The sequence below is a fragment of the Pongo abelii genome, chromosome 2, assembly GCF_028885655.2.
Source record: "Pongo abelii isolate AG06213 chromosome 2, NHGRI_mPonAbe1-v2.0_pri, whole genome shotgun sequence".
NCBI lineage: Eukaryota > Metazoa > Chordata > Mammalia > Primates > Hominidae > Pongo > Pongo abelii.
In genome coordinates, this window is record NC_085928.1 from 107,359,829 (window position 1) to 107,386,765 (window position 26,937).

Consider the following 26,937-nt stretch of genomic DNA (forward strand, 5'->3'; position numbering starts at 1 on the left):
CTAGTTCTGTTTCCTAAAAACAGTAACCGATGCAATAGCAAAGGCTGCCTAAGCAAAAAGTGTGGGAGTTCTTATTAACACTGAAACATTAGTAAAGATACTGAGGAGGTTTGATGCACATTATGTAAAATCCCTGTGTTCTAATGACTACTTAAAAATAAAACTACAGGCTGGTTGCAGTGGGTCACTTCTGTAATCTCAGCACTTTGGGAGGCTGAGGCGGCAGATCACCAGGTCAGGAGTTTGAGCCTGGCCAACATGGTGAAACCCCATCTGTACTAAAAATATAAAAATTAGCTGGGCATGGTGGGACACGCCTGTAATCCCAGCTACTCTGGAGGCTGAGGCAGGAGAATAGCTTGAACCTGGGAGGTAGAGGTTGCAGTGAGCTGAAATCGTACTGTTGCACTCCAGCCTGGGTGACAGAGGGACTCCATCTTAAAAAAATAAAAAGCAAACAAACAAAAAACTACACCTGGGAGGCTGGGTGCGGTGGCTCACGCCTGTAATCCCAGCACTTTGAGAGGCCGAGGTGGGCAGATCACGAGGTCAGGAGTTCGAGACCAGCCTGGCCACATGGTGAAACCCCATCTCTACTAAGAATACAAAAAGTAGCCGGGTGTGGTGGCACATGCCTGTAATCCTAGCTACTCTGGAGGCTGAGGCAGGAGAATCACTTGAGATCGTGCTACTGCACTCCAGCCTGGGCAACAGAGAAAGACTCTGTCTCGAAAAAAACAAAACAAAAACAAAAAAGCAAAAAAAAAAAAACTATATTAGTCAACCAATTCATGACTTTGAAGACTAGTTTAAAAATAAAAGAGGAAAAAATTAAGCAATTAAACATTTATTCTGCCTTTCTCAAGTGACTTCTGCTTTAGGTTAAACCAAATAGTTGATGAGAGGTAGTTTTTCTTTGTACAGGTCTTCCAGTTAATAAATGGTAGTAGTAGGCGAGTGGTGCATGCTTATAGTCCCAGCTACTCAGGAGGGTGAGGTGGGAGGATCACTTGAGCCTAGGACATTGAGGCTGCAGGGAGGCATGACCTTGCTACTACAGTCCAGCTTGGGCCATAGCGCAAGACCCTGTCTCAGAAAACAAAAAGATAAAACTAAATTAAGTAGTAAAAATATCACCATTTTGCAACACTTAGTAAGGTATGGGTCCTAAACAGTGGTCATTAGTGGCCACTAATATCCGAAAAAGACAACTAATGTGTGCCTCATAATGAAAGAACACAACATTACCCGTGAAACAGTCTATCTTCTTTGGGTCTTTAGGACCAGTGACCTATGCAAGATACTTTCTGATTATTAAGAAACCAGTACAATTAAAATATTGGAAAATTTAAGTGAGGTACAAAACCCTAAAAGTTTTTATTTTATTTTTTTCAGATTATACCTATATGAATTAGTAGCTTTTGGTGTTTATGCTAGAAAAGCACACAGCTGCAGAGTTTCCTGAATATTTTAATTCTTTTAATGCTACCATATGATGAGGTTTTAATTCCTGTACTCTGTTCAGTCTGGTGACAGTTACCAGACTTCTGGCAATGAAGGTCTTTTACATACTCCTTCACATTGTTTCATACATGCTTCATGTCTTAAACATAGTGAACTCTGAAACTGATGATCTGATTATAATCTAGGACAAATGCCAGATGGTTGTTTCCGATTCTGTCTGCTTCTCTCGTCAGATATTCAGGGCATGAATGCAGACCAGGTTCTGTGTCGGGCTCCATTTTTTTGCCTCTGTGCTTGTATTGTCCTCTCTGAGGGAAAGAAAAGTGGAAATCAAGTGCTGTTTGGGAATTCCTGCTCTACTTATTGAACAATTTATTTTTATCCCTCTAATTGCCACTATCATAACCTAAATCCACGAGTTTACTATTAGAATACTCAATTATTATTATTATTATTTTTTTGAGATAGTCTTACTCTGTCACCCAGGCTGGAGTGCGGTGGTGCAATCTCGGCTCACTGCAACCTCTGCCTCCTGGATTCAAACAATTCTCGTGCCTCAGCCTCTTGAGTAGCTGGGATTACAGGTGTGTGCTACCATGCCCAGCTAATTTTTGTATTTTTAATAGAAATGGGGTTTCACCATGTTGGCCAGGCTGGTCTCAAACTCCTGGCCTCAAGTGATCTACCCACTTTGGCCTCCTAAAGTGCTGGGATTACAGACATGAGCCACTGTGCTCGGCCTAGCATACTCACTGTTTTCCTCAGGTAGCTCTGATCACTGATAAATGCCAGATGTGGTTTCTTCCAGGCCCCTGTAAACTTAGGCCTGTGTTCTTTCCCACCATTCTCCCTCATCTCCATGGTTACATATTTTTTTTTCTGTATTTGTTATTATAGTGCCTCATCCTTATGTGATGATTACTTTTTTTTTTTTTTTTGAGACAGGGTCTTGCCCTGTTGCCCAGGCTGGAGTGTGGTGGCATGATTTGGGTTTGCTGCAACCTTTGCCTCCCAAGTTCAAGCGATTTTCTTGCCTCAGCCTTCTGAGTTGCTGGGATTACAGCCATGTGCCACCATGCCTGGCTAATTTTTTTATTTCTAGTAGAGATGAGGTTTCACCATGTTGGCCAGGCTGGTCTCAAACTCCTGACCTCCCAAAGTGCTGAGATTACAGTCGTGAGCCACTGTGCCCAGCCATCTTTTAATAATCAAATATTTCCTTTTAAGTATCCTGTATTAATCATTTTATATCTGCTTATACTAATGCATGTTTGTTTGTTCTTTGTGCCAATTAAACATTTACATATAAGTAATAGTTCTCTGAATTATTTAAGCAATTTTGTTCTTAATCCAAACATGTATATGATCTCTTATTTTCATATTAGTAGGTATTCTCATAAAATGGAAGAATTGTTTATTTCTTGGCTAGTTTTGTCTCCCAAAGAAAGATGATTGGAAAAATAATGAATATTTTTAAAGAGCAGTTTTCAGACATTTCTGTTAGTAATAGCAGACTTGTTGGAAGTTATGGTTTTTGTTTGTTTGATTTTGTTTAAACTGGTATGACTTTTGTGTGTAATTGTTTTATTGCCAACAGTTTTGTATGGTTTACTTCCACATAGCTGACTTCTTTCCTATGCTCTTTGAACAGAAAAGAGGCCCAGAAATGTTTCTGCGGATCAGCCAATTGCCGGGGTTACCTGGGAGGAGAAAACAGAGTCAGCATCAGAGCAGCAGGAGGGAAAATGAAGAAGGAACGATCTCGTAAGAAAGATTCAGTAAGTTTGCGTTCTTCTTTCAACTTTCACAATAAAAAATTTAAAAAGCGAGGTGGCTTTTCTGATTGAAGGTTATAAAGTCATACTACTGCCACCAGAGAAATCCAAGATCAGATGAGTTGTTACCAGAAAAGAAATGCACTTGCTATTTTTATTTCAGATTCATAGAGATTGGAATTGGGCACTGAGAACTATTAAAATATTATTGAAAACACCTGGACTAATAGTTTTTCAGATTCTTTAAAACTCCTAAGTACAAGTAAAACATATATTTTCTCCCTGATAGCTCACTATGTCTGCTGTACATTTCTAATCTCTTGTTATTGGTTTGTTTTTGTTTGATGCTCTAAACTTTGAGTGTTCTTCAGATCTCTGAAAATCCTCTTTTGAGTGTGAGAAAAGTTTTGAGAGGAAGTAGGTAACCTAAGACCAACAGGAGTAGTCACAGATGCTCTTTTTATTTAATGAAACAGCAGTTGATAGCCTTATTTTGTACCCTGTCTTGCCTGAGTTACTCCTGGGATGGGGATGGAGTTGTTGGTGGAGGGTATCCTGTTACTAAAGGGGCTATCAACTGCGAAAAGGACTTTGTGTTTAAAAAAATATTCTCCTTCCTTTTTTGAGGATCGCTTTGCTAGAGCACGGTTTTTCAGACGAGATCGGGCGCGTTCAGGGTGGTATGGCCGCAGATGAGAGCACGGTTTTTCAAAAATGTGATCCTTGGATCACTTTCTTTAGAACCACCTGGCTGGATCCATAGTAAAAATGCACATTTTTGGGCTAATCTCTAGACCTGTGAATCTTAGTGGAAGTGCTGAGGGTTTACCGGTGTTAGTCAGCAAATCCCCCTGTGATTCTTTTGCAGTTAGCTCATTCCTGGACTTTTCAGGAACTTAGTACTCATAAGAACTATAGATGACAGCAATTTTTCTGTTTAGATGGGGAGATAGAAAAAGACATGAGGGAGGCGATGAGAGTATAATGGTTTAAAAGGTAACATCAATTGAGCACAAATTAATTTGAGGGAATTAAGTATTAAGAATCTGAATTCTGTAAGAAGATACAATTAAAAAAAGCATTGGAAAGGTCCATTAAAAAAAGCAGAAAAGGACAGTTTATATAACAAACACCTATATTTGCACCACCCAACATGAACAAATGCATTGGAATGTCATGTGTTCTTTAGCTCTTTCTTTCTCTCTCTCTCTCTTAAAAAATGTATATATTTTCAAATGGTTTGGCTTTGTTTTTTTTTGAGACAAGGTCTTGCACTGTTCCACAGGCCAGAGTACAGTAGAGTGATCACAGCTCATTGCAGCCTCGAACTCCTAGCTCAAGTGATCCTCCCACCTTGGTCTCCCAAAGTGCTGGGATTACAGGCATGAGCCACAGTGCCCAGCCTTTTTTTTTTTTTTTTTTTTTTTTTGAGGCAAAATCTCACTCTGTTGCTTAGGCTGGAATTCAGTGATGCATTCATAGCTCACTGCAGCTTCAAACTCCTGGGCTCAAGTGATCCTCTCGCCTTGGCCTCCCAAAGTGCTGGGATTACAGGCATGAGCTACCACACCCAGCCTTCAGCCCTCTTTTTAGATAGCATATATAGTGTAACTTTATGCCAAGCACTTTTCTAAGCACTTGATGTATTAGCTCATTTAATTCTCACAATAAGCTCATAAATTAGGTAATGATCTTTCCTTTTTTACAGATAAGAACACACTAAGGCACAGAGAGATTATAGTGTCACCCAGCTAGGTGGTGGAAATGAGCTCCAATCCAGCATCTTCTCTCTGCTCTTAACCATTGTGTTAAACTACAGTTAAACTGTAGAGTGGAGTCCCCTCCTAACTCTGAGGCAGCTATGGCCATAACAATAAATGTTTCTGCATTTTAGAACGTATTGTTTGGTGTAGCATTTTAAAAGTTTTTAGAAATGGTAAAATATGGCTGGGCGTGGTGGCTCTTGCTTATAATCCCAGCACTTTGGGAGGCCAAGGCAGGAGGATAGTTTGAGCCCAGGAGTGCGAGACCAGCCTAGGCAATATAGCGAGACCTCATCTCTATTAAAAAAAAAAAAGAAAAAGAAATGATATAATATAGATGTATTTGTTTGCATTTTTTACTCTTATTTTTGAATTTGATCTGTATTCATATATGTAGATGAACATTTATTTCTAATTGCTGTAATTTTTTTTTCTTTTTTTTCCCTCAACTTCTGCGTTAATGGTCATTTGAAAGTTTTTCATCATGTAACAGTTTATTGACATATTTTCCTACTGTTGGATACTTATGTTTCCAATTTTTGCTATTAATTTCAAAGTTAGTACCTTTGCACATGTCTCTTTTGCACATGTTTCTTTAAGATTTATCTATGGAAGTGACTATCTATGGAAGTGTAGTCACTGGGTCATACCTAGTCTGTTAGCTTTCTTCACTTGACTACCGGACATTTTTCTTTAAACTCCATTAAATTGCTTTTGTTGTTAACTCTTGTTCTATATAATTCATGGTTTACCAGAGCAACCACAAAGTAGTTATTAAACATGTTGACCTAAACTAGTATCTCCATAAAAACTTTCCAGGCCAGGCACGGTGGCTCACGCCTGTAATCCCAGTCGTTTGGGAGGCTGAGGCAGGCAGATCACGAGGTCAGGAGTTCAAGACCAGCCTGGCCAACATGGTGAAACCCTGTCTCTACTAAAAATACAAAAATTTGCTGGGTGCGGTGGCAGGTACCTGTAATCTCAGCTACTCCAGAGGCTGAGGCAGGAGAATTGCTTGAACCCAGGAGGCAGAGCTTGCAGTGAGCCGAGATGGCACCACTGCACTCCAGCCTAGGCTACAGAGCAAAACTCCATCTAAAAAAAAAAAAAGAAAAACTTTCCAATGGCTGTTTCCTATTTTCAAAACTTATAGAATAAACACATTTTTAAAACTAATTTATTGATGAGAAGTGACCTTATTATGGATTAAGAGGTGGCATTATATCTGTATCATACCTCCATTAGGTGGCTTTTTACCTTTCTGAGAAGATTTAAGGATAACTCTGAGGAACTAAGGACTAGATATTTCTGTCATTGGTTGGTTGGTTGTATTCAGGTAATAGTGTGTCAATTTCAGGATAGGTCTTGGTGCCTATGGACTGAATTAGATGTAACTTGTATCCAGTCATTCCATAGGCTACAGTCATTGGTTGCTCCAGATATGAATTTGAAGTTATTCCGGAACAATGATGTTTTATATGAAACTTTGCCCAGATAGAGGAATATCCCAGAATGAACCTAGGTTCCTAGAATGTTGTGAAAGATCATTTGCCCTTGACTCTAATGCAGAGGTTAATTGTATTTTAATTTTACTTGGATTATCTGCTGCAGAAATTCCTTTTTTGCATGCCTGGATTCTGAGTTTTGGTCAGTTACAGTTCAGCAGAATCACAGAAGCAGAATCACAGAATTCAACAGTTTGAACTCACAAGGTTGAGCCTTGGGAATTTCTTGGGTAAAGGATGCCATGGAAAGGACAAGATAGCTAGCAGTTCAGAATGCAGTTTTGCATATATAAACTGTTGACAAGAAGATGTTAATAATGATTGCACTATAATCCACATCCCTCATGTTACCCCTTGATTGCTAAACATTTTTTATCCTTGTTCTTATGATTGCATCTGTATACAGCTTCTTTCCTTAACAAAACTATAAGCTCTTCCAGGACAGGTGATTATCTTTGGCTATGTCACACACTGGGTACTTAATTACTTACTTACTTGATGGAAGTATAATGTGTCCCTACTATGACCTGATGTTATTTGTAGTTTATGGTATGAACAGAAAATAGTCTGAAACTTCCCTTAGTCTCTATTGTTTGAGTTTTTGAAACAAATCAATAATAGTTTACGTAATAAAGAGGGTGAAAAGCCACCTGAGTGAGAGGAAATACTTAACTTTCAACTCATAACAAATGAATACTACTATCCAGAATATGCATAATGAGTGTAACTAGTATCCTATTAATAAGAAAAGAACAGCCAGCACAAAAGAAAAATAGACAACTTCCAGAGACACTTTACTAATTCAAATAGCCAATAAACATGGAAAGCTGTTCAACTTTATTAGTAATCAGGGAGTGCAAATTAAAATTACTATTACATGTTATTTACACTCTCACCAGATTGATAAAAATTAAGTTCCATGGTACATAAGAACAACAGATCTCATACACTGTTGGTGAGGGGTGTAAATGAGGGACAACCACTTTTGAAAATACTTTGACATTATTTACTGAAGTTGAAAGAACATATACCATATGAGCCAGCAGTTCCTGGGTGTATAAGCAGAGAGGCTAGCTATAATGTATATCAGAAGTCACAACAGCATTGCTTATAATATCAGAAAAAGTAGAAATAACTCAAATATTTATTAACGTAAGAATGGGCCAGGCGCAGTGGCTCATGCCTGTAATCCCAGCACTTTGGGAGGCCGAGGTGGGCAGATCACCTGAGGTCAGGAGTTCGAGACCAGCCTGGCCAACATGATGAAACCCTGTCTCTACTAAAAATATAAAAATCAGCCAAGTGTAGTGATGGGTGCCTGTAGTCTCAGCTACTAGGGAGGCTGAGGCAGGAGAATTGCTTGAACCCAGGAGATGGAGGTTGCAGTGAGCCGACATGATGCCACTGCACTCCTGCCTGGGCGACAGAGTGAGGCTCAGTCTCAAAAAAAAAAAAAAAAAAAAAAGAATGGATAAATTATAAAATAAATAGTCATGAAAATAAACTGGCTGCATACAATAACATGGATAACTCTTAAAATGTAAGGTTGAGTGAAAGAAGCATGACAAAATATTTTGTCCAGTATGATTTCATTTCTATAAAGATAGACAAAATTTTATATACCTATGTAACAAACCTGCGTGTTCTTGCACATGTATCCCAGAACTTAAAGTAAAATTAAAGTAATTAGGGAGCAAGGACAAGAGTGAACCTTCCATTTCAAATAAAGTTAGCTTCCCTCACTTAAAAAAAAAAAATTTAATATTTAGGAATTTGCAAATGGATAGTAAACCTATAAAGAAAATTGAAGGCCTATTTATTAAAATGTTAGGATAAGCTATCTCTAAAGCATAGGAAGGGTTGCTGTTATAACCAGAAAGGGGTAGGTACATGGGGCACTACAGGAATGCTAGCAGTATTCTGTTTTTTAAACTTACCTGGATGGTGGCTATATGGGTGTTGCTCACCTGTTTATTAAGCCTATTTACTAATTGTTTATATATATTTCTGTATATATATGTATACTGCATACTATATGTTGTATTCCATCAAGAAGTATTTAAAATGCTACTTAGACCCCTTAGTGCCACAAATATTCAAGTATTAAAAAATAGTATCTTGCAGTGATTAGGTACTTAATAAATTTTCAAGTACTATAGAATTGTGCATATATATGCACTATATATAGTAAATATATACTATCTATAAATTAATTATATATAAATATATATTTAATATATAAATATATATTTAATATATATAAATTTTCAGTTTATCAATAATTTAAAAATACACCCTAATCATTCTTACATTTATGTTTACTTTTAGTTACTTACCTCATATTCTTGGATGATGTTGACCCATACATAAAATCTAAGACTTTTAGTAAATGTAATTTAATTGAAAGGAAGGGAGACAAACTCAGTCTTCCCACCTGTTTCCCAGGTACCCTAAAAGTTATTGCACAATTGATTGCTATGCTTGAGTACCCAAAATTAGGGAAGCTGTATTATCACCACTGGAATTGGCATGCATTTATGTGTATGTGTGTTACAGTATAACCACTGAGGAATGTTCAAGGGTTATTCGTCTTTATTTTGTTTGCAAAAATTAATTTATACTGCAGTTTCTGCATTTTTACTGTTTATTTTTGTTAGTACGTGATTTTCTTTATATCCTGGAAATGCCTTACACAATATCTGTTCAATAAATGTTATTGAATGAATGTAAATAACATAATTTAGCTTTGTCTCAGAGTTTTTAAACAGTCATAACATGCCTAATTTTAAAAAGAAAATACCTCTTTTTGTTTGTTTGTTTTTAAGAGAGTATTTTGCTCTGTCACCCAGGCTGGAGTGCTGTGGCATGATCTTAGCTCATTGCAACCTCTGCCTCCCAAGTTCAAGTGATTCTCCTGCCTCAGCCATCAGAGTAGCTGGGATTGCAGATATGCATCACCACACCTGGCTAATTTTTATTTTATTTTATTTATTTATTTATTTTTGAGACAGGGTCTTGCTCTGTCGCCCAGGCTAGAGTACAGTGGCACGATCTTGGCTCACTGCAACCTCCGCCTCCCGTGTTCAAGTGATTCTCCCGCCACAGCCTCCTGAGTAGCTGTGATTATAGGCACCTGCCATCATGCCTGGCTAATTTTTGTATTTTTAGTAGAGACTGGGTTTCACCATGTTGGCCAGGCTAGTCTTGAACTCCTGACCTCAGGTGATCCACCCACCTCGGCCTCCCAAAGTGCTGGGATTACAGGCGTGAGCCACTGTGCCTGGCCTAATTTTTGTATTTTTAGTAGAGATGGGGTTTTGCCATGTTTGCCAGGCTGGTCCCGAACTCCTGGCCTCAGGTGATCTGCCCGCCTTGGCCTCTCAAGTGCTGGGATTACAGGTGTGAGCCACTGCGCCTGGCTAAAAATATCTCATTTATTAGCCCTGTGAATATTTTCATCTCAAAACTCTGTCAAAAGCAGTATTCTGGCTGTTACAGTTGAGGGGGAAAGTAGAATTTTAAAGCCCTTGAACTCATCTAATACTGTAGAATTTGGGACACAGGAAGGCTTACATTTAGGATATGCAAGGAAAAGATATCTTTAATGAAATTGTCTTTCTTGGATTAAGACAACTTTAAATTGGCTTTTCTGTTCGTGTATTTACTCAAAAACTTAAGTGGTATTGGAAATGAAAAAGAATGAGCCTTAAATGTACATTTTAGAAAGAAAAATGGGTTTGAGTTTCTACAACCTCTCTCAGGCAGCACTTTATATTTTCTCATTTATTCTTATTCTTTACCAGAATGTGAATTTTTGGGTATAGTATGAAATAAAAATGTTCAGTGCCTTGCGTGAAATTATATTAAGGGATAAATAGCTAGTTAAGTAAAAGAAAAAAGTAACAGAAAATTTTCTTAAGATTCTTTCCTTTTAGTTTGCTTTTCTCTGAATCATTTCATTCTAGACTTTTGTCATTTCCTGCTAAGTTGTAATGCTACCTGTCTTCTCCTTAGTCTCTAGCTTATCTAAATTTTATTCTGTTATTGCCGCACAAATTATTCTCAAATTCCACTTTGGGCTGGGCGCAGTGGTTCACGGCTATAATCCTAGCACTTTGGGAGGCTGAGGCGGGCAGATCACAAGATCAGGAGATCGAGACCATCGTGGCTAACATGGTGAAACCCTGTCTCTACTAAAACTACAAAAAATTAGCCGGATGTGGTGGCACGGGCCTGTAGTCCCAGCTAGTCAGGAGGCTGAGGCAGGAGAATCACTTGAACCTGGGAGGCGGAGGTTGCAGTGAGCTGAGAACGTGCCACTGCACTCCAGTCTGGGTGACAGAGCGAAACTCCATCTCAAAAAAAATAAAAAATAAAAAAATAATAATCCACTTTGATCATATTATTCCCTTGTTCAGGATTCTGTTCAGGCTTTATCAAATTCAAGTTATTTTATGTTACATTGAGATCTTCTAATCTAACACCAGTCTTTTGTTTGTTTGTTTGTTTGTTTTTGAGGAGTCTCACTGTTGCTCAGGCTAGAGTACAGTGGCACAATCTCGGTTCACTGCAACCTCCACCTCGTGGGTTCAAGCTATTCTCGTGCCTCAGCCTCCCAGATAGCTGGTACTATAGGCTCCCGCCATGACGCCCGGCTAATTTTTGTATTTTTATTAGAGACAGGGTTTCACCATGTTGGCCAGGCTGGTCTTGAACTCCTGACCTCAGGTGATCCGCCTGTCTTGGCCTTTCAAAGTTCTGGGATTGTAGACATGAGCCACTGCATCTGGCCCAGTCTTTTATTTGGTATGGTTTTTCTCAGTCCATCACCATGCCTTACCTGTTTGAGCTTTGCTGACTTATGCACTGTCATGATTTCTTATTTTCCTTTGTTCACACTTTCCTCACTACTTTGCTTACCCTTTCCTCTTGTCTTTATCTTACCTATTTCTAATCTTATTTCAGTGACTCATTCTAATTACTCCCTTATGTAGACCTCTTAGTTCTATGTAACATTTGCAGTTAATGCTTCCTTGTTTGGTTTCATATGAATTAATTTAATCTCCCCCATAATAAGTTCTTTGAAAGCATCTTTATATCCTGCAACTGCCATAATGCAGGGCTGGAAATAACCTTTGGTAGGTTGATTCCCACCCCCCATTATTTACATTTAATATTTAAAATACTCAAAGAATATATATGTTACAAAGCATAATTATAAAATCCTTGTTAGTGCTTCTCTGCTTCCTTCTTCCTACCTAGAGGTTACCACTGTTGTACATTTTGGGTCTTACTTCCTTGCCTTTTTTTGAGACAGGATTTCACTGTGTCACCCAGGCTGGAGTGCAGTGGCAAAATTATAACTCACTGTAGCCTCAATCTCCCAGGCTCAGGTGATCCTTCTGCCTCAGCCTTCTGAATAGCTGAGACTATAGACACATGCTACCACACCTGGCTAATTTTTTTGATTTTTAGTAGAGATGAAGTCTGGCTGTGTTGCCCAGGCTGGTCTTAAACTCCTGAGCGCAAGTGATCCTCCTGCCTCAGCCTTTCAAAGTGCTGGGATTACAAGTGTGAGCCACCATGCCCGGTCATCCTTGCCTGTTTAAAAGCAGTTTTTCACATATGTATCACTAAAAAGTTTAGCTTTGAGGTGCATAAAAATGGATTCATATAGCATGTAATTCTTTGGAACTTGCTTTTTCTTAATGACATATTTTTAAGATTGATGGATGTTGTTGCATTTGGCTGTACTTGATTCCTTTCACTGTAGTATTATATTTCATTGAGTGAACATGGCCGTTCATCCAACTTGTATAGATATTTGGGTTGTTGGCAATTTTTTGCTATTATAAGTATTACTTCAATGAACATTCTTATGAATCTTCAGGTACACATATGCAGAATTTCTCTACAGTTTATTCTGATAAGTAGAATTTCTGTGCATGGGGATACAACTATTTTATTTTTCAGGCTAATGCTTTATTTTTTTCTGAAGCACCCGGCCCCTATCAGCTGGGTCATTCATATGCTGACATCATAAAAAGGTCATTATATATTATAACATATAACTTATATAAGTTTGAAGGAGATATATCTCACACAGCAGCGTGAAAACCCAATCATCATATTTATGAACCATAAAGGATCTCTGAAGTCCTTTTGGTTTAATGTAATTTGTTCATAGTCTCCCATAAGGGCAGGTTTTTCTGTTTTGGCTCATTGCAGATCTCCACCTAGAATTATGCTTGACTCATATAATAAGTTCTTGCTACGTATTTGATGAGTGAATGAAATGCATTTCAAATGTATTATACCACTTTATACTTTCATCAACAGTAGACTTATTATCATCAGCCTTCTTAACTTTTTCCCCCAGTCTAGTACTTTCCCAGTTTGGTCTTAATTTGTGTTTTCCTGATAATTGATAAGGTTGAGCAACTTTTTGGTTTTTTTGTTTTTTTTTTGTTGTTGTTGTTGTTGTTTTATAAAAAGGTATTTTTATTTGCTGTGGTAGGTGGATGGAGAGCTAGAAGCTCTGATGGAAAATGGTGAGGGTCTCTCTGATAAAAACCAGGTGCTCAGCTTATCCCGGCTAATGGTTAGAATTGAAACTTTGGAGCAGAAACTTACCTGTCTGGAACTCATACAGGTGAACACTTTAATGTTTATTTTTTATTTCTGGTTTTGGGGTGGGAATGAATGAATGAAGATGAATGAAGAAGGAATAATTCTGATAAGAGTTAGTCTTATTTTATTTATTTATTTATTTGTTTGTTTAGATGGAGTCTTGTTCTGTCATCCAGGCTGGAGTGCAGTGGTGCAGTCTCGGTTCACTGTAACTTCTGTGTCCTGGGTGCAAGCAGTTCTCCTGCCCCAGCGTCCTGAGTAGCTGGGATTACAGGCGCCAGCCACCACGCCCAGCTGATTTTTGTGTTTTCTTATTAGAGATGGGGTTTCACCATGTTGGCCAGGCTGGTGTTGAAATCCTGTCCTCGGATGATCCACCCGTCTCAGCCTCCCAGAATGCTGGGATTACAGGCGTGAGCCACCATGGCTGGCCAATCTTATTTTTTAAATGGATATGTGAGTTGTGTATGACTTTCAAAGCTTGTACCATATTATTTAAAATGGCTAAAGAGTTCAGTATCATTTAATCTATTAGTACAGGGGTCCCCAATCCCCAGGCCATGGGCTGGTTAGGAACGGGGCCACACAGGAGGAGGTGAGTGAGCATTACTGCCTGAGCTCCACCTGCTGTCAGATTAGCAGCAGCATTCGATTCTCATAGGACCATGAACCCTATTGTGAACTGCACATGCGAGAGATCTAGGTTGTACACTCCTTATGAGAATCTAATGCCTGATGATTTGAGGTGGAACAGTTTCATCCTGAATCCATCCCCCACCCAGTTTGTTGAAAAATTATCTTCCCTGAAACTGGTTCCTGGTGCCAGAAAGGTTGGGGACCATGGCATTAGTAGACCTGGTTTGCTTTCTGTCTATATTCGAAGAATGTGGTGGCTTTTTTTTTTGTAATAATTCATCACACTTGCCATAGCCTTTTACCCTCCAGTTATTAGCATCCCAAAGCCATTTGTACTACGTGATCTCCAAGCACAAAATTTTAACAGTACCCTTTTTTACACCAGTTTATTAAGTATGCCACAAGATGTTAGATAACACAAAATGATTTTTTTTTTTTAAATGGTCTTGCTTTGTTGCCCAGGCTGGAACACAGTTGTGCAGTCATAGCTTACTGCAGCCTTGGAACTCCTGGGCTCAAGTGATCCTCCTGCCTCAGTTGCCTGAGTATCTAGGACTACAGGCACACACCACCACATCCAGCTAATTTTTATATTTATATTTTTGTAGAGATAAGGGTCTTGCTATTTTGCCCAGGCTGGTCTTGAACTCCTGGCCTCAACCAGTCCCTCCCTCTTCCACCTTCCAAAGTGCTGGGATTGTAGTTATAAGCCACAGTTTAAAAAAACCATGATGATTAAAAAAAAAAAAAAAACTAACAGGAGAAAGAGGTCTTTTCAACAATCATCTGAAAGGGAGAGAAGAAAGAATTATTTAAGAACTAATTTTTATGGTTTTAGCTTTATTTAAAAAGTTAGATGCAATTTTTTCTTAGTTCTTCAGAATTTTCATTGTAAATGACCTATTAATATTCATATAATTTTCTACGTTAGTAAAATCCCAGTTGACTGGCTGTATTTTGTGAGAAGATTATAATCTGTTTAAAGCATTTGTTGTAGAGTTCTATTTAGGCTAATGAAAACAGAGTTTCTAGGGTTTTTTTTGTGAATGTAAGTGAACCCTATAATGTGTAATGTATACATGAACTCTCCTCGGGCTCTTTGTAATATTCTGGTATTGCCTCACAATGCTCTGCATCCTGTCTCCCTTCCCCCATGAAAGAACACACACTCACAATCCTGCCTGAAGTCCTTTCTGGAACGTCATGGGCTGTCTTTGTTGTGGATCTGGATGGCAGAGCTAGGTGACGGCCGGGAAAGTAACCAGAAGCTTCAGGAAGAGGTCAGTTCACATTTAGCTTGCTTGTTTCTTAAAACTGTTATATTGATTGCCTAGGTTGTGGATGTGTGATAATATCAGTAATTATGAATTTAGCACTGTATCATTGGTATTAAATAATCAAATAATTTTTTCATCTCAGTGTCATTCCTTTAACGTATCTAACCGTACATACACCTTGTTAGTAGTTTGTCCCATGGTTTTCCTATAGTATCTTTTTAAAGTTGGTACTACATAGCAGGGAACTACAAGAGCAAGATATAATAACAACCACATAGTTAAGTGAAAGATCCAGTTTGTTGTTAAAACCAGAGTTTTAAAAAGATGGGAAGTCATATAAAATTTGAACTGTGGGGTCTAAAGAATTGGTAAAGATCTGAATTCTGCATAACAAGAGTATGAACATTGTGAGGAATCTTTTAAATAAGTGTTTTAAAAGATCTAAGTAAAGGTTCATTGGCAGCATTGTTAGTGGAGTTATGATGTCTTTACTTTTCTATGAAATTAATAATATTTTCTAACTTTCTAATTTGTAATATAATCCTAAAGTCTTTTAATTAATAAAACACTTTTAAAAACAAAAAGGAATGGGCAGATAAGTACTTGTTCTTGCCTCCGTCCTTCTCCCAGGAGATTTGGCTTGAGGAAATTGAGGAAGCCTTGGGGTTTCTGTGGAACTACATTGAGGAATACTTCAGAAAAAATTCTTGGGTTTCAGAATGGGGGAGGTTGTCTAAGAATGAGGAGAGGATCTCTGCTAGATAGCTGTTTATCAAAAGCTGAAGAGATGTCTGCATTTTTGTGTGTATGACAGACATCATTTAAATATGTTGTTACATAGCTGCCAAGTCTATATCACAGACACTTGGTAAACTTTTTAAGAAAAGATACCCAGGATTGGTCCAGTAGTGTATATGTTTAAAAAGATACCCAGGTTTAGGAACTACTGGTAGAGAATATTGATCAGTCCTATTTGATGTTGTGATTCTTGCTGATCAGTCTTATTAAAAGTTTTTCTTTCTTAAGGAAAACAATATTATGATTTTTAAATATGTTTGTGTTTACAGAGATGTAGGTCCTAATAAAGCAGTAGCAAAACTGAACTACTGTTGCAGAAATAATCTGAGTCCCATACAGAGATTGAAAAAGTCAACTGTAGGCCAGGCGCTATGGCTGAACGCCTGTAATCCCAGCAGTTTGGGAAGCCGAGGCAGGCGGATCACCTAAGGTCAGGAGTTCAAGACCAGCCTGACCAACATGGAGAAACCCCATCTGTACTAAAAAAAAAAAAAAAAGCTGTGCATGGTGGTGCATCCCTGTAATCCCAGCTCCTCGGGAGGCTGAGGCAGGAGAATCGCTTGAACCAGGGAGCCAGAGATTGCAGTGACCAAGATCACATCATTGCACTCCAGCCTGGGCAACAAGAGCAAAACTCCATCTCAAAAAAAACCAAAATCAACTGTAGCCAGGTGTGGTAGCTCATGCCGGTAATCCCAGCATTTTGGGAGGCCGAGGTGGGTGGATCACTTGAGGTCAGGAGTTTGAGACCAGCCTGGCCAATATGGTGAAACCCCGTCTCTACTAAAAATACAAAAGATTAGCCAGGCGTGGCGGTGGGCACCTGTACTCCCAGCTACTTGGGAGGCTGAGACAGGAGAATTGCTTGAACCGAGGAGGCGGAGGTTGCAGTGAGCTAAGATCATGCCATTGCATTCCAGCCTGGGTGACAGAGTGAGACTCTGTCTCAAAAAAAAAAAAAAAAAGTCAACTGTACAAAGTGATGTAATTTTTTTTTATGTTTAATCAGATTATAAAGACTTTGGAACACTTGCCCATTCCTACTAAAAATATGTTGGAGGAAAGCAAAGTACTTCCAGTTATTCAACGCTGGTCTCAGACTAAGACTGCTGTCCCTCCGTTGAGTGAAGGAGATGGGTATTCTAGTGAGAATACATCGCGTGCTCACACACCACTCAACATACCTGATCCTTCCACCAAGCTGAGCACAGAAGCTGACGCAGACACTCCCAAGAAACTAATGTTTCGCAGACTGAAAATTATAAGTGAAAATAGCATGGACAGTGCAATCTCTGATGCAACCAGTGAGCTAGAAGGCAAGGATGGCAAAGAGGATCTTGATCAATTAGAAAATGTCCCTGTAGAGGAAGAGGAAGAATTGCAGTCACAACAGCTACTCCCACAACAGCTGCCTGAATGCAAAGTTGATAGTGAAACCAACGTAGAAGCTAGTAAGCTACCTACGTCTGAACCAGAAGCTGACGCTGAAATAGAGCCCAAAGAGAGCAATGGCACAAAACTAGAAGAACCTATTAATGAAGAAACACCATCCCAAGATGAAGAGGAGGGTGTGTCTGATGTGGAGAGTGAAAGGAGCCAAGAACAGCCAGATAAAACAGTGGATATAAGTGATTTGGCCACCAAACTCCTGGACAGTTGGAAAGACCTAAAGGTAAGGAAGGATCTTTTGTTCATTTCAACTTGAATTACTCAGGTTTAGAGTTCTACAAACCTAAGCAAAATTAACTACTTTTTTTAGCCATGCATATTTCTGAAAAATGGAATACTGTCTCTCTTACTGTTTTATTTATAAGTGTCTCAAACATCCTCTAAACCGTGGCAAGAGTCATATTAGCCAAACTAATATACAAATGTCTTCTTTTCTCTCACTTAGAAAAGTATATCACAATAGTGAGTTCAGTCATTTAAGTGCTCTTCACATTAAAAACAAAAATCCTTTGAGTAGCAAACTTAGGATTCTATTTGTAATGAGAAAAAATTAGTGTTTAAATTTATTGGAAATCAGTTGTATTAATGGAAAATTAAAAATCATTGGAAAACTAAGGTAATTTAGCAGCTTATTAAAAATGATTGAATGTAAATTTTTATTTTAGAAAAACAACTTTATGTTAGTAGTTGGTGTTCACTTCTATTATTGTTTCTGAAATGGGCCTGCTTTTAAATGCCTATTTCTTTGGACAAAAGAGGAAAAATAGATCTGGAACTCTTACGCCAATTACATACATAATCTCTTGTTGAAGAATGTAGCAAGATGTGCAGGGTTTGCTTTGCAGAAAACCCAGACTGAGTCTTGGATAAACACAAGAATGAATAACAGGATAAACCTAGGAGAGGTGTGGTACATTTCATTTGTAAGTGATCTGGACTTGGGATCCATGTCTTGAGGACCCTGTGGGAACAGGTTACTTAACTAGCTTCTATTTTTCTGTTCCTCCTTTCTTCTGCCAGAGATGAAGCAACTAAATAAACCAGCAATCCTGACTCTGCAGCAAGATGAACACCTGAATCCTCCCTGCCCCTAATTATGATGACAAAGCTCACTCCATTAGATCCTGTGATTTGACCCAATGAAACTGGCCTTAAACACTGAGCAAAATGAGTAGTTGGTGGTTGTGTACTATGCTTCCTCATTTGCTGTGTTGAGACCCTTCTTTAAGTATGTTGTGGTTTCAGCTCTTGTTTACCCATTTAAGCTCTTACTCATGTTACTTTCATCACTTACAATTCAGTATAAAGTCAGCCTTATTATGTCTTAGGAAATCAGGCCTTTTTCTAAATATAAAAGGAAGGGTTCGTAGTAAATGTACTTATGAAGTCAGTATGTGAACTGCAGGAATCAGAATTGCAGTTAATTGAAAGAAGTGCTGGGATAGTCACTTGATGGATTTTTATTTAAGACTTGCTTTGTGACAGCACAGAAGTCCCTAAAAGGAGTCCCTCTTGTGTTTGGGGGCTGCTAGTAGAGCCTGTAAAGAAGCTCAGTTAAGAAGGTGGAGATGAAGACATGCACACAAATGGACACAGAAAAGGCCTTTACAGCTGTAGTTTTATGGAAGGAGAATAAGTAGGGTTGTAGACCAGTAGTTTACTTTTGCCGGAGAAGTCTCTGGTTGACGTTATTTTTTAAAACTGCTAAGATGTAATCATTGTAAAGCTGTCTTAAAATCTGGAAAAAGTAAATATTCTTGTTTCTTTGTACGATAGTGGGTTTCTGTAATTGTGATGGTATGAATTACTCTCTAGGATATACTTAACCCAATTAGATGTAACCGTGGTAATTTAAACTCACACTCTGGACACACTTTTGAGTCCTACAAAATTATTTCTTCCCCTTCTTCTTATCTTCCCCACTCCTATCTGAAACATCAAAGAAGTTTTATAATACTATGTAGCTTGATGATCCTCTTGATTTGAGGTTTAAAACTTTATTTGTACTTAAAATATATCCTTCTTATCCTTCATACTTTGGATTTTTCCTGATTCTTAGTGTCAAGGGAGCCATTAAGTAAAATTCTCCTCTCTTCTTCAAACTTTAGTTTGCTCTGGAATCATTACCCATCTAGAATTGTATTACTGAGAAATGTTTTTACTTGACAGTGAACTGTGATGTTTTGTTATATATTGGTGCTGGGGTTCTTAATTCATCCATCATTCTAATTAACATTTACTGTGGCTCTGTTTTCAAAACTCTGATTATGGTGGTTCTTAAAAAAAACCAGACAAACATAGATAGCATTTAACCAGAAGTCTGAAATCAGGAATCCATAATTTGAACATGTTTTAGAGAAACACATTGACTTGATGTGATTACTATATATCCATATGATCCCGGCATTGAAAGAGTTAACTACTTCTGTCTGACTTCCACCTATGTGTTCGAGTAGACATTGGCTGAAAAATAAATGTCCTATTCAACCAACCTTTATTAGGCACCTATTGTCAAACACTGTGTTAGTTGCTGATCTTTAATTCCAAGATCATACTAAAAAGCATTGGTCTAAGATTGTGGTTATGTGGTTATGGCCATTTCAAGTCTCCCCGACCAACCGGGGGCCACCATAACATTGGTGGACATGTGTTCCACTTGGCTTTTCTACACACTGGATGGAGTGAAGAACAGAGAGGGATTGCTTCAGATTCCTTAATCTTGGTTTTGCTGTGGTGGCAGACTATAGGAATCATCAGTAAATGAAAGAGGGTGGGAGGGAAGGGAATGAAGCTTCATGAATTACTCTTTGTCCTCCCAGATCTGATGATGATCCCCCTTGTAACTTGAACCATTTCCATCTAGCTTCTCAGGGCAGCAAGGAGCTTGTTAACATCACCAGCTGACCATGTGTCTCCTTTTCTCAACTCCATTTCCAACTTCGTGCTGAAGAAAAACGAGAACCTAGCGTGCATTCTGTGAAGAAACAGGAAGATGGTTGGGAAGTTGGATGATGCATGAAAAATATAATAGGTGAAAAGAGGACAGAGGTGGTTAACTCACTGGCGCCGGCGTTATTTTGGTGCGTCCATTGCCGACAATGGATGTCGTTCCGGGAAAATCCCTACTCCTGGCGAGAAAGGATTAAGTGAGCTACTTTTTCTATACCTATATACACAGGACCACTGCCTTGACTCCACAAGGCTTACACATTTTGACTCCTAAAGTAGACCTCAACCAGAAACATCACCTAGCACATTGCCACTTGTGAGCATGTATTCATTTTCATGTGAAAATTTACTAGGCTACATTTTCAGCAGGGATATGTGCATATATTTCTGTTTGCAGAAGAAATTGTTGCATATCACCCCTCATGCTGAAAATATACCCTAGACTTCATAGGGCAAAACAGCTGGTTACCAGTGGTGACTAAGTGTAACTTGACTGGAATATCTTCATTCATTTGGATCATAAGAAGAGGAGGTAAGGTTCCTGTGAACTTGGCAATTTCATTTGCCGTTAAACACCGAGAGATTTTAATGGTTAGTGATTCCAGAGCCTCTCTTATAAACACTTAGATTATAGGATGTGCATTTCTCCTTAGAATGAAGTCTGGGTATTTCCATTTGCATCTGGAGTTAGATGATTTAGGGACAAAATTACCTACATGTGATAAGTTGAACTCTTCCTAATGACTACTCTTAGTCTTCTCTTATTTCATCTTTATCTCAAGACATTATCTTTAATTCAGCAAATCAAGTATTTCCCTAGAAAGCTACATATTAAAACTCTCTATGAAAAGTTAAAATAAAACATAGAGTTGCCTAAACTGAGAAGTTTTGAGTCACCGCTTGGAATTTCACTCCCTTGCTAATATTGTATGTGAAATCTGCTGTGCAACATTTGAAAATGAAATTATGTTTCCTGGATTTCTGTGATAATTTTCGAATTCTTACTAGAGTAAGATTATTCTGTATCCATAAGGATTAATATTACTTATCCTTTAACAAAATTAGAATTGCCCCTAAAGAATGCTGTTTTAGCTACAGCAACATTGAAATTTTTAAATAAATGTCTCATTTGGTAAAAGGCAAAAATGATCTAAAATTTATTGGTCCATTTTTTAACCAAATACTTTCATCTAAATCAAGGGTTGGCCAAATCTGCCTCACTGTCTGTTTTTGTAAATAAAATTTTCTTTGAAACACAGCCATGTTGATTCGTTTATGTATTATCATCTGTGGCTGCTTTTGTACTACAGTGGTAGAGTTGAGTAGTTGTGACAAAGACTGGATGGCCCACAAAGCCTAAAATATTTACTGTCTTGTCCTTTACAGAAAAAGTTTGCCAACATCTGATCTAAAAGATAAAGTGCAGAATCTGGCTGCTCTAAACATTCTGGTTTTGAATGAAGTCATTTTCACTTTACTCTTTTGGGTGAGCTCTTAATTCTGTTTCCCTAAAGACATAATGATCATGTTTCTATTGCTGCCCATGAAATTAGTTTTTTTTTAAAAGTCTTGATGCTGTTTAGGAAGTGATTTGGTTGTACAGCTATCTTGAGAGGTGGGAGGGTGTATACATTATAGAATTTCCAAGCTAGAAGTGATCATTAAGGAATATTGTTATTCCCTTAGGACTGTGACCAAGTCAGAAACTTGAGACTGTTTTAATATAGATGTAGGCAGTATAATTTAAGTCTTACAGTAACCATAATGAAAACACATACATTTTCCTTCTTAATACTTTAAACTTTTAATTATGATATAATTTCAGGCTTAATGAAAAACTGCAAGAATAATATTCTGTACATATTCTACATGTTACACACATTCTAGTTACAAGTCTAGAGAAAATTCAGTGAAAAATTCCTCTAAACTTTTCACTGAGATTCCCCAGTATTAACATTTTACCTTATTTTTTATATTGTTTTCTGTTTCTGAACTTTAAAAAAGTAAGTTACAGCAGAGGTGGGCAGATCGTTTGAGCCCAGGAGTTCAAGACCAGCCTGGGCAACAAAGCAAAACCCTGTCTCTACAAAAACTAAAAAATTAGCCAGGCATGGTGGCACGTGCCTGTAGTCCCAGCCACTTGGGAGGCTGAGGTGGGAGGATTGCTTGAGCCCAGGAGGTTGAGGCTGCAGTGATCCATGATGGTGTCACTGCACTCCAGCCTGGATGACAGAGTGAGACTTTGTCTTAACAACAACAACAACAACAACAACTAAGTTATAGATATGATGCCCCTGGATATTGTATATTTCCTAAAGCCAAGGATATTCTTCTGTGTAACTTTAGTGTACTTACCAAAATCAGCAAATTACAGTGATAAAATACTATGATCTAATCAGCAGACCTCTTTCAGATTTTGCCAGTTGTTCACATAATGGCCTTTATAGCAAAAAAAAAAAAAAAAAAAAAGGCTGAGAATCTAATATGGGAGCATACATTAATTGAGTTGTATGTCTCCTTAGTATCCTTTACTCTGAAATAGTTCTTCAGTCTGCCTTTATTTTTTATAAAGTTCACATTTTAAAGTATTTTTGAATTTTTGTAGAATACCCCTCAGTTGGGTTTGTCTGAAACTTTCCTTTGTTTGGATTCAGGTGTACATTTTTTTGGTCAGGAATATTACAGTAGTGTTTTTCTCATGGTACTGAATTGTCCCATTACTAGCATTGTCAACTTTTATCACTTGATTAAGCCGTAGTCTGCCAGACTTTTCCAGTGTAAAATTACGATTTTTCCCTTTGTAATTAAAAAGCATCACATATGAGCAACTTTGGAAATATGTAAATACCCTATTTTTTCATAAAATGTATCCATTAGATTTAGCATCCAGCGATTTGCTTGAATTACTTACTATGGTGGTTGCCAAATGGTGATTTTCTAATTCATTATTCCTTTTACTTTGTTTATTGGACATTCTTTTGTAAGCAAGAAGTTTACTTGTTCTCCTATTTGTTCATTCATTGATTTATACTATTTTACTCATAGATTCTTATTTTACCCAATAGATTATGATCCATTAACTTCATTATTTACTTGATGCCTTCATTGTCCCATATTTGGCCAGTAGAAGCCCTTTCATGTTGGCTTTTGTGTCATTCTGACATATCTCCATTATTTTCTTTTACCTTTTTGCTACAATATGCTGTTCCAGGCTCATCTTGTACTGTCCCTTCCCCAGCCCTGGAATTGGTCATTTCTTCAAGAATCTCTTGTTCCTCGTGTTGGGAAATGTTTTTGAAACCAATATCTGGATTCTAGATGAAGTTGTCGATACTAGGACATTGTTTCTAGGACCCGTCAGCAGATTGTATAAAATATATGTGTGTGTGTATCAATTAACATGTTCGTACACACAATGTACTTCACCACTCTATTATCTATCATTTGTTTCCATCTGTTAATCTGACACCATACCCTCCTTTGAATCTTTTGAGATTCCTTCTGTAACTTTCAGTTGTTCATTCTTCTTTTGCCTGTCCCTTAAAAAGTTGTATTTCTTGGGGCACCTGAGATTTATTTTGTTCTACATGTTAAATAGGGCACAGCAGGCCGGGCGTGGTGGCTCACAGTTGTAATCCCAGCACTTTGGGAGGCCGAGGCAGGTGGATCACCTGAGGTCAACAGTTCAAGACCAGCCTGGCCAACATGGTGAAACCCTGTCTCTACAAAAATTAGCCGGGCATGATGGCAGTGCCTGTAATCCCAGCTACTCGGGAGGCTGAGGAGGGAGAATTGCTTGAACCCAGGAGGTAGAGGTTGCAGTGAGCTGAGATCACACCATTGCACTCCAGCCTGGGTGACACAGCGAGATTCTGTCTCTGAAAAATAAATAAGGCACAGTATCTCTTCTTTGCCACTTTTAATTCAGGCTCCTGCCATTTCTTACGTACACTTTTACAACATTTATCCTTCTTGCTCTCATTCTTTTCCCCTTTCATGTAATCCTTCATTATACTACCGTATTTTAAAAACACAGATGTGATTAACAGGAACCTCTAGTAACATCTCAGAGACTCCATTACTCTAAGAACAAAGCCTTTAGTGTATGATAGAGAAAGTAATTCCATATCTGTCTAAACTTCTTGCCTAGCAGGCAGTTTCTCTTTACACACTCAGTGCATGAGGCACATCAGTCTTCTCATACCATACATATTCACCTCTTCATGTCCTTGAACATACTGTTCTCCTTGCTTGGAATACTTTTTTTTTTTAATGAGTTTCAGTTCATGCTTTGTCCTTTTCTGTACTTCTATACAACTGTAATTATCTTAACCGATTACTAAAACTTCTTGTGTAGATGCTTGTTTCCCCTCACTAGACCATGGAATTGCTTTCTTCAAAGGCATGGACAATTTTTTAATCTTTGTCATAAGAGTTACTTTTATTATGGCATCTTGGCAGTAATGGTTATTATAAATTACTTCTTACTAATAGTGAGTGACTACTATGTGCCCCCTATAATCTGTGCTACATTCAGTAGCTAGAGCAATCTTTCAGAAATATAAATCCTTCATCTCAGTTTCCTATTTAAAATTTTTAAATGGCTCACCATTACACTGTTAAAATTAAGTTCATTTTTCTTAACGTGGCTCGCATGCCTGGCATGGTCCGGTTTCCATTTATTTCTGCAGTCTCCTCTCAAGCCATTCTAGACAGGCAGTAGACCTCTGCTGCCAATATTCACACACATACACTCATTCCTGAAAACTCTTTTGTTTTGGATGTCTCTTCTCATTTAAATTTCTTCCTTTTCCCCCCCGGAAAGTCTTTCCTGTTTCTCCAAGATAGAGTGTTTGTTTTGCCCTTTGTATAGGCTCTCACAACATCTTTTCCAATCAAAGGCAGATAACATTTTATAGTGGTACATTGAGTGCAGGAAGAGACTGCTTATGTCTTGGTCACTTGGGTCTTCCCAGTGTCCTGTGAAGAGCTTGGTAATGTAGTTTGACATTTCATAAATATGTGAATGAAAATATGAAGAAAGTCAATCTTTTTCTGTGGTAACTTCATACTTTCTTTCATACTGCTTCTCGAATCCCTAGAACATATTTTTTATTTGATAGATGGTCAGAAAATATTTTCATGAGCACATTGTAATCTTTTCAACCCTGTGAAGTTAAGTGGTGGTGTTTTTATCAGCTGTAAAATGGAATCAAACAGGCCCATGAGGTTGTAACTTAGCTTTTAAGTGACAGCTGACAATTGACTCATGTCTTCTGATTTAAATACTGTATTCTTCCACTCACTTTTCTGGTCCAAAAAATAACTATTTCTCTGTCTTTTCTAGGCAGTTCATGCAATTGTTTCTTTGGCAAATACTTTTTAGATTCTTCTTTTTTTTTTTTTTTGAGATGGAGTTTCGCTTTTGTTGCCCAGGCTGGAGTGCAATGGCACGATCTCGGCTCACCGCAACCTCTGCCTCCCGGGTTCAAGCAGTTCTCCTGCCTCAGCCTCCTGAGTAGCTGGAATTACAGGCATGCACCACCATGCCTGGCTAATTTCTTTTTGTATTTTTAGTAGAGACAGGGTTTCTCCATGTTGGTCAGGCTGGTCTCGAACTCCCGACCTCAGGTGATCCGCCCGCCTCGGCTTCCCAAAGTACTGGGATTACGGGTGTGAGCCAGCGCGCCCGGCCTTTTTAGATCATTCTTAATCTGCTTCTGATTTAAATACTGTAATAAGTCTGAATTCATTCTAACGTCATAGAAACCATTTTAGTGTTTTGTTCAAGTATCTTTTTTCCTTCAATACTGCAGAGAATTTTGTTTTTTTTTTTTAAGAGACGGAGTCTCGCTCTGTCGCCCAGGCTGGAGTGCAGTGGCGCAATCTCGGCCCACTGCAAGCTCCACCTCCCGGGTTCACGCCATTCTCCTGCCACAGCCTTCCGAGTAGCTGGAACTACAGGCACCTGCCACCACGCCCAGCTAATTTTTGTATTTTTAGTAGAGACGGGGTTTCACCCTGTTAGCCAGGATGGTCTCAATCTCCTGACCCTCGTGATCCACCTGCCTCAGCCTCCCAAAGTGTTGGGATTACAGGCGTGAGCCACCGTTCCCGGCCTACTGCAGAGATTTTAAATTTGTGATCCATAATTGAACTTCAGGAGATGTTTAGAACCTCTAAAATTACATGTAAGACTATAGCATTTCTGGGGTGAGGGTCCATAAATATGAGTAGTTTCTCTAACAGGGGCGTGTATATATCTGGGTTGAGAAAGGAATGAACTGTGGTTCAAAAAGTGTTTCTAGATGATTTGGGTATCAGGAGGGCTCCTACTCTTAGCTTTGTAATGAAGGGTGGGTAAGGCTAGAAAAGAAGGTGGTTGGGGGACCAAGTTTAAATAGAGGCAGTGAACTAGGAGAACTTTCTAGGTATGGCATTTACTGAAGAACAACATTTACAAGTTGCCTTGTGAGTAGCTATGGTCTTCACCAAGAATACACCCATAATGCACAAGAGTCTTTGGTACTATGCCTAGGACTTTTTCTGAGGCATTTTGTCTTTTCTTCTTTTTTAGTTTTAAAAACAGGCTATTTCTGCACATGAGGCAAAATATGAAAGACATACAGTGAAATGTTTCCTCCCTACCCTTGGCTTCCATCTGATTTCCTTGAGGCAATCAAGCAATTTC

General features: G+C 38.4%; 1 protein-coding gene and 1 pseudogene across 6 annotated transcripts in view; one reads left to right on the top strand and one right to left on the bottom strand.

Moving 5' to 3' along the window:
- SETD2 (SET domain containing 2, histone lysine methyltransferase) overlaps positions 1 to 26,937 on the top strand; it is a 145,788-nt gene that overhangs the window by 60,628 nt on the left and 58,223 nt on the right. For 3 of the 6 annotated variants that reach the window (XR_008523327.2, XM_002813811.5, XM_054550893.2), the window contains exons 9-12: positions 3,116 to 3,242; positions 13,025 to 13,159; positions 14,934 to 15,053; positions 16,858 to 17,520. Coding sequence is in view for 3 of the 6 variants with exons in the window: in XM_002813811.5 (XP_002813857.2) it covers positions 3,116 to 3,242; positions 13,025 to 13,159; positions 14,934 to 15,053; positions 16,858 to 17,520 (1,045 nt within the window). In the remaining 3 variants the exon portion in view is untranslated. Of the gene's footprint in view, positions 1 to 3,115; positions 3,243 to 13,024; positions 13,160 to 14,933; positions 15,054 to 16,857; positions 17,521 to 20,160; positions 20,444 to 26,937 lie in introns of all 6 variants that reach the window. The other 3 variants (XR_654549.4, XR_008523328.2, XM_009239095.4) reach the window with 3 other exon arrangements.
- Positions 12,517 to 12,656, bottom strand: LOC112132946 (small nucleolar RNA U13; annotated as a pseudogene).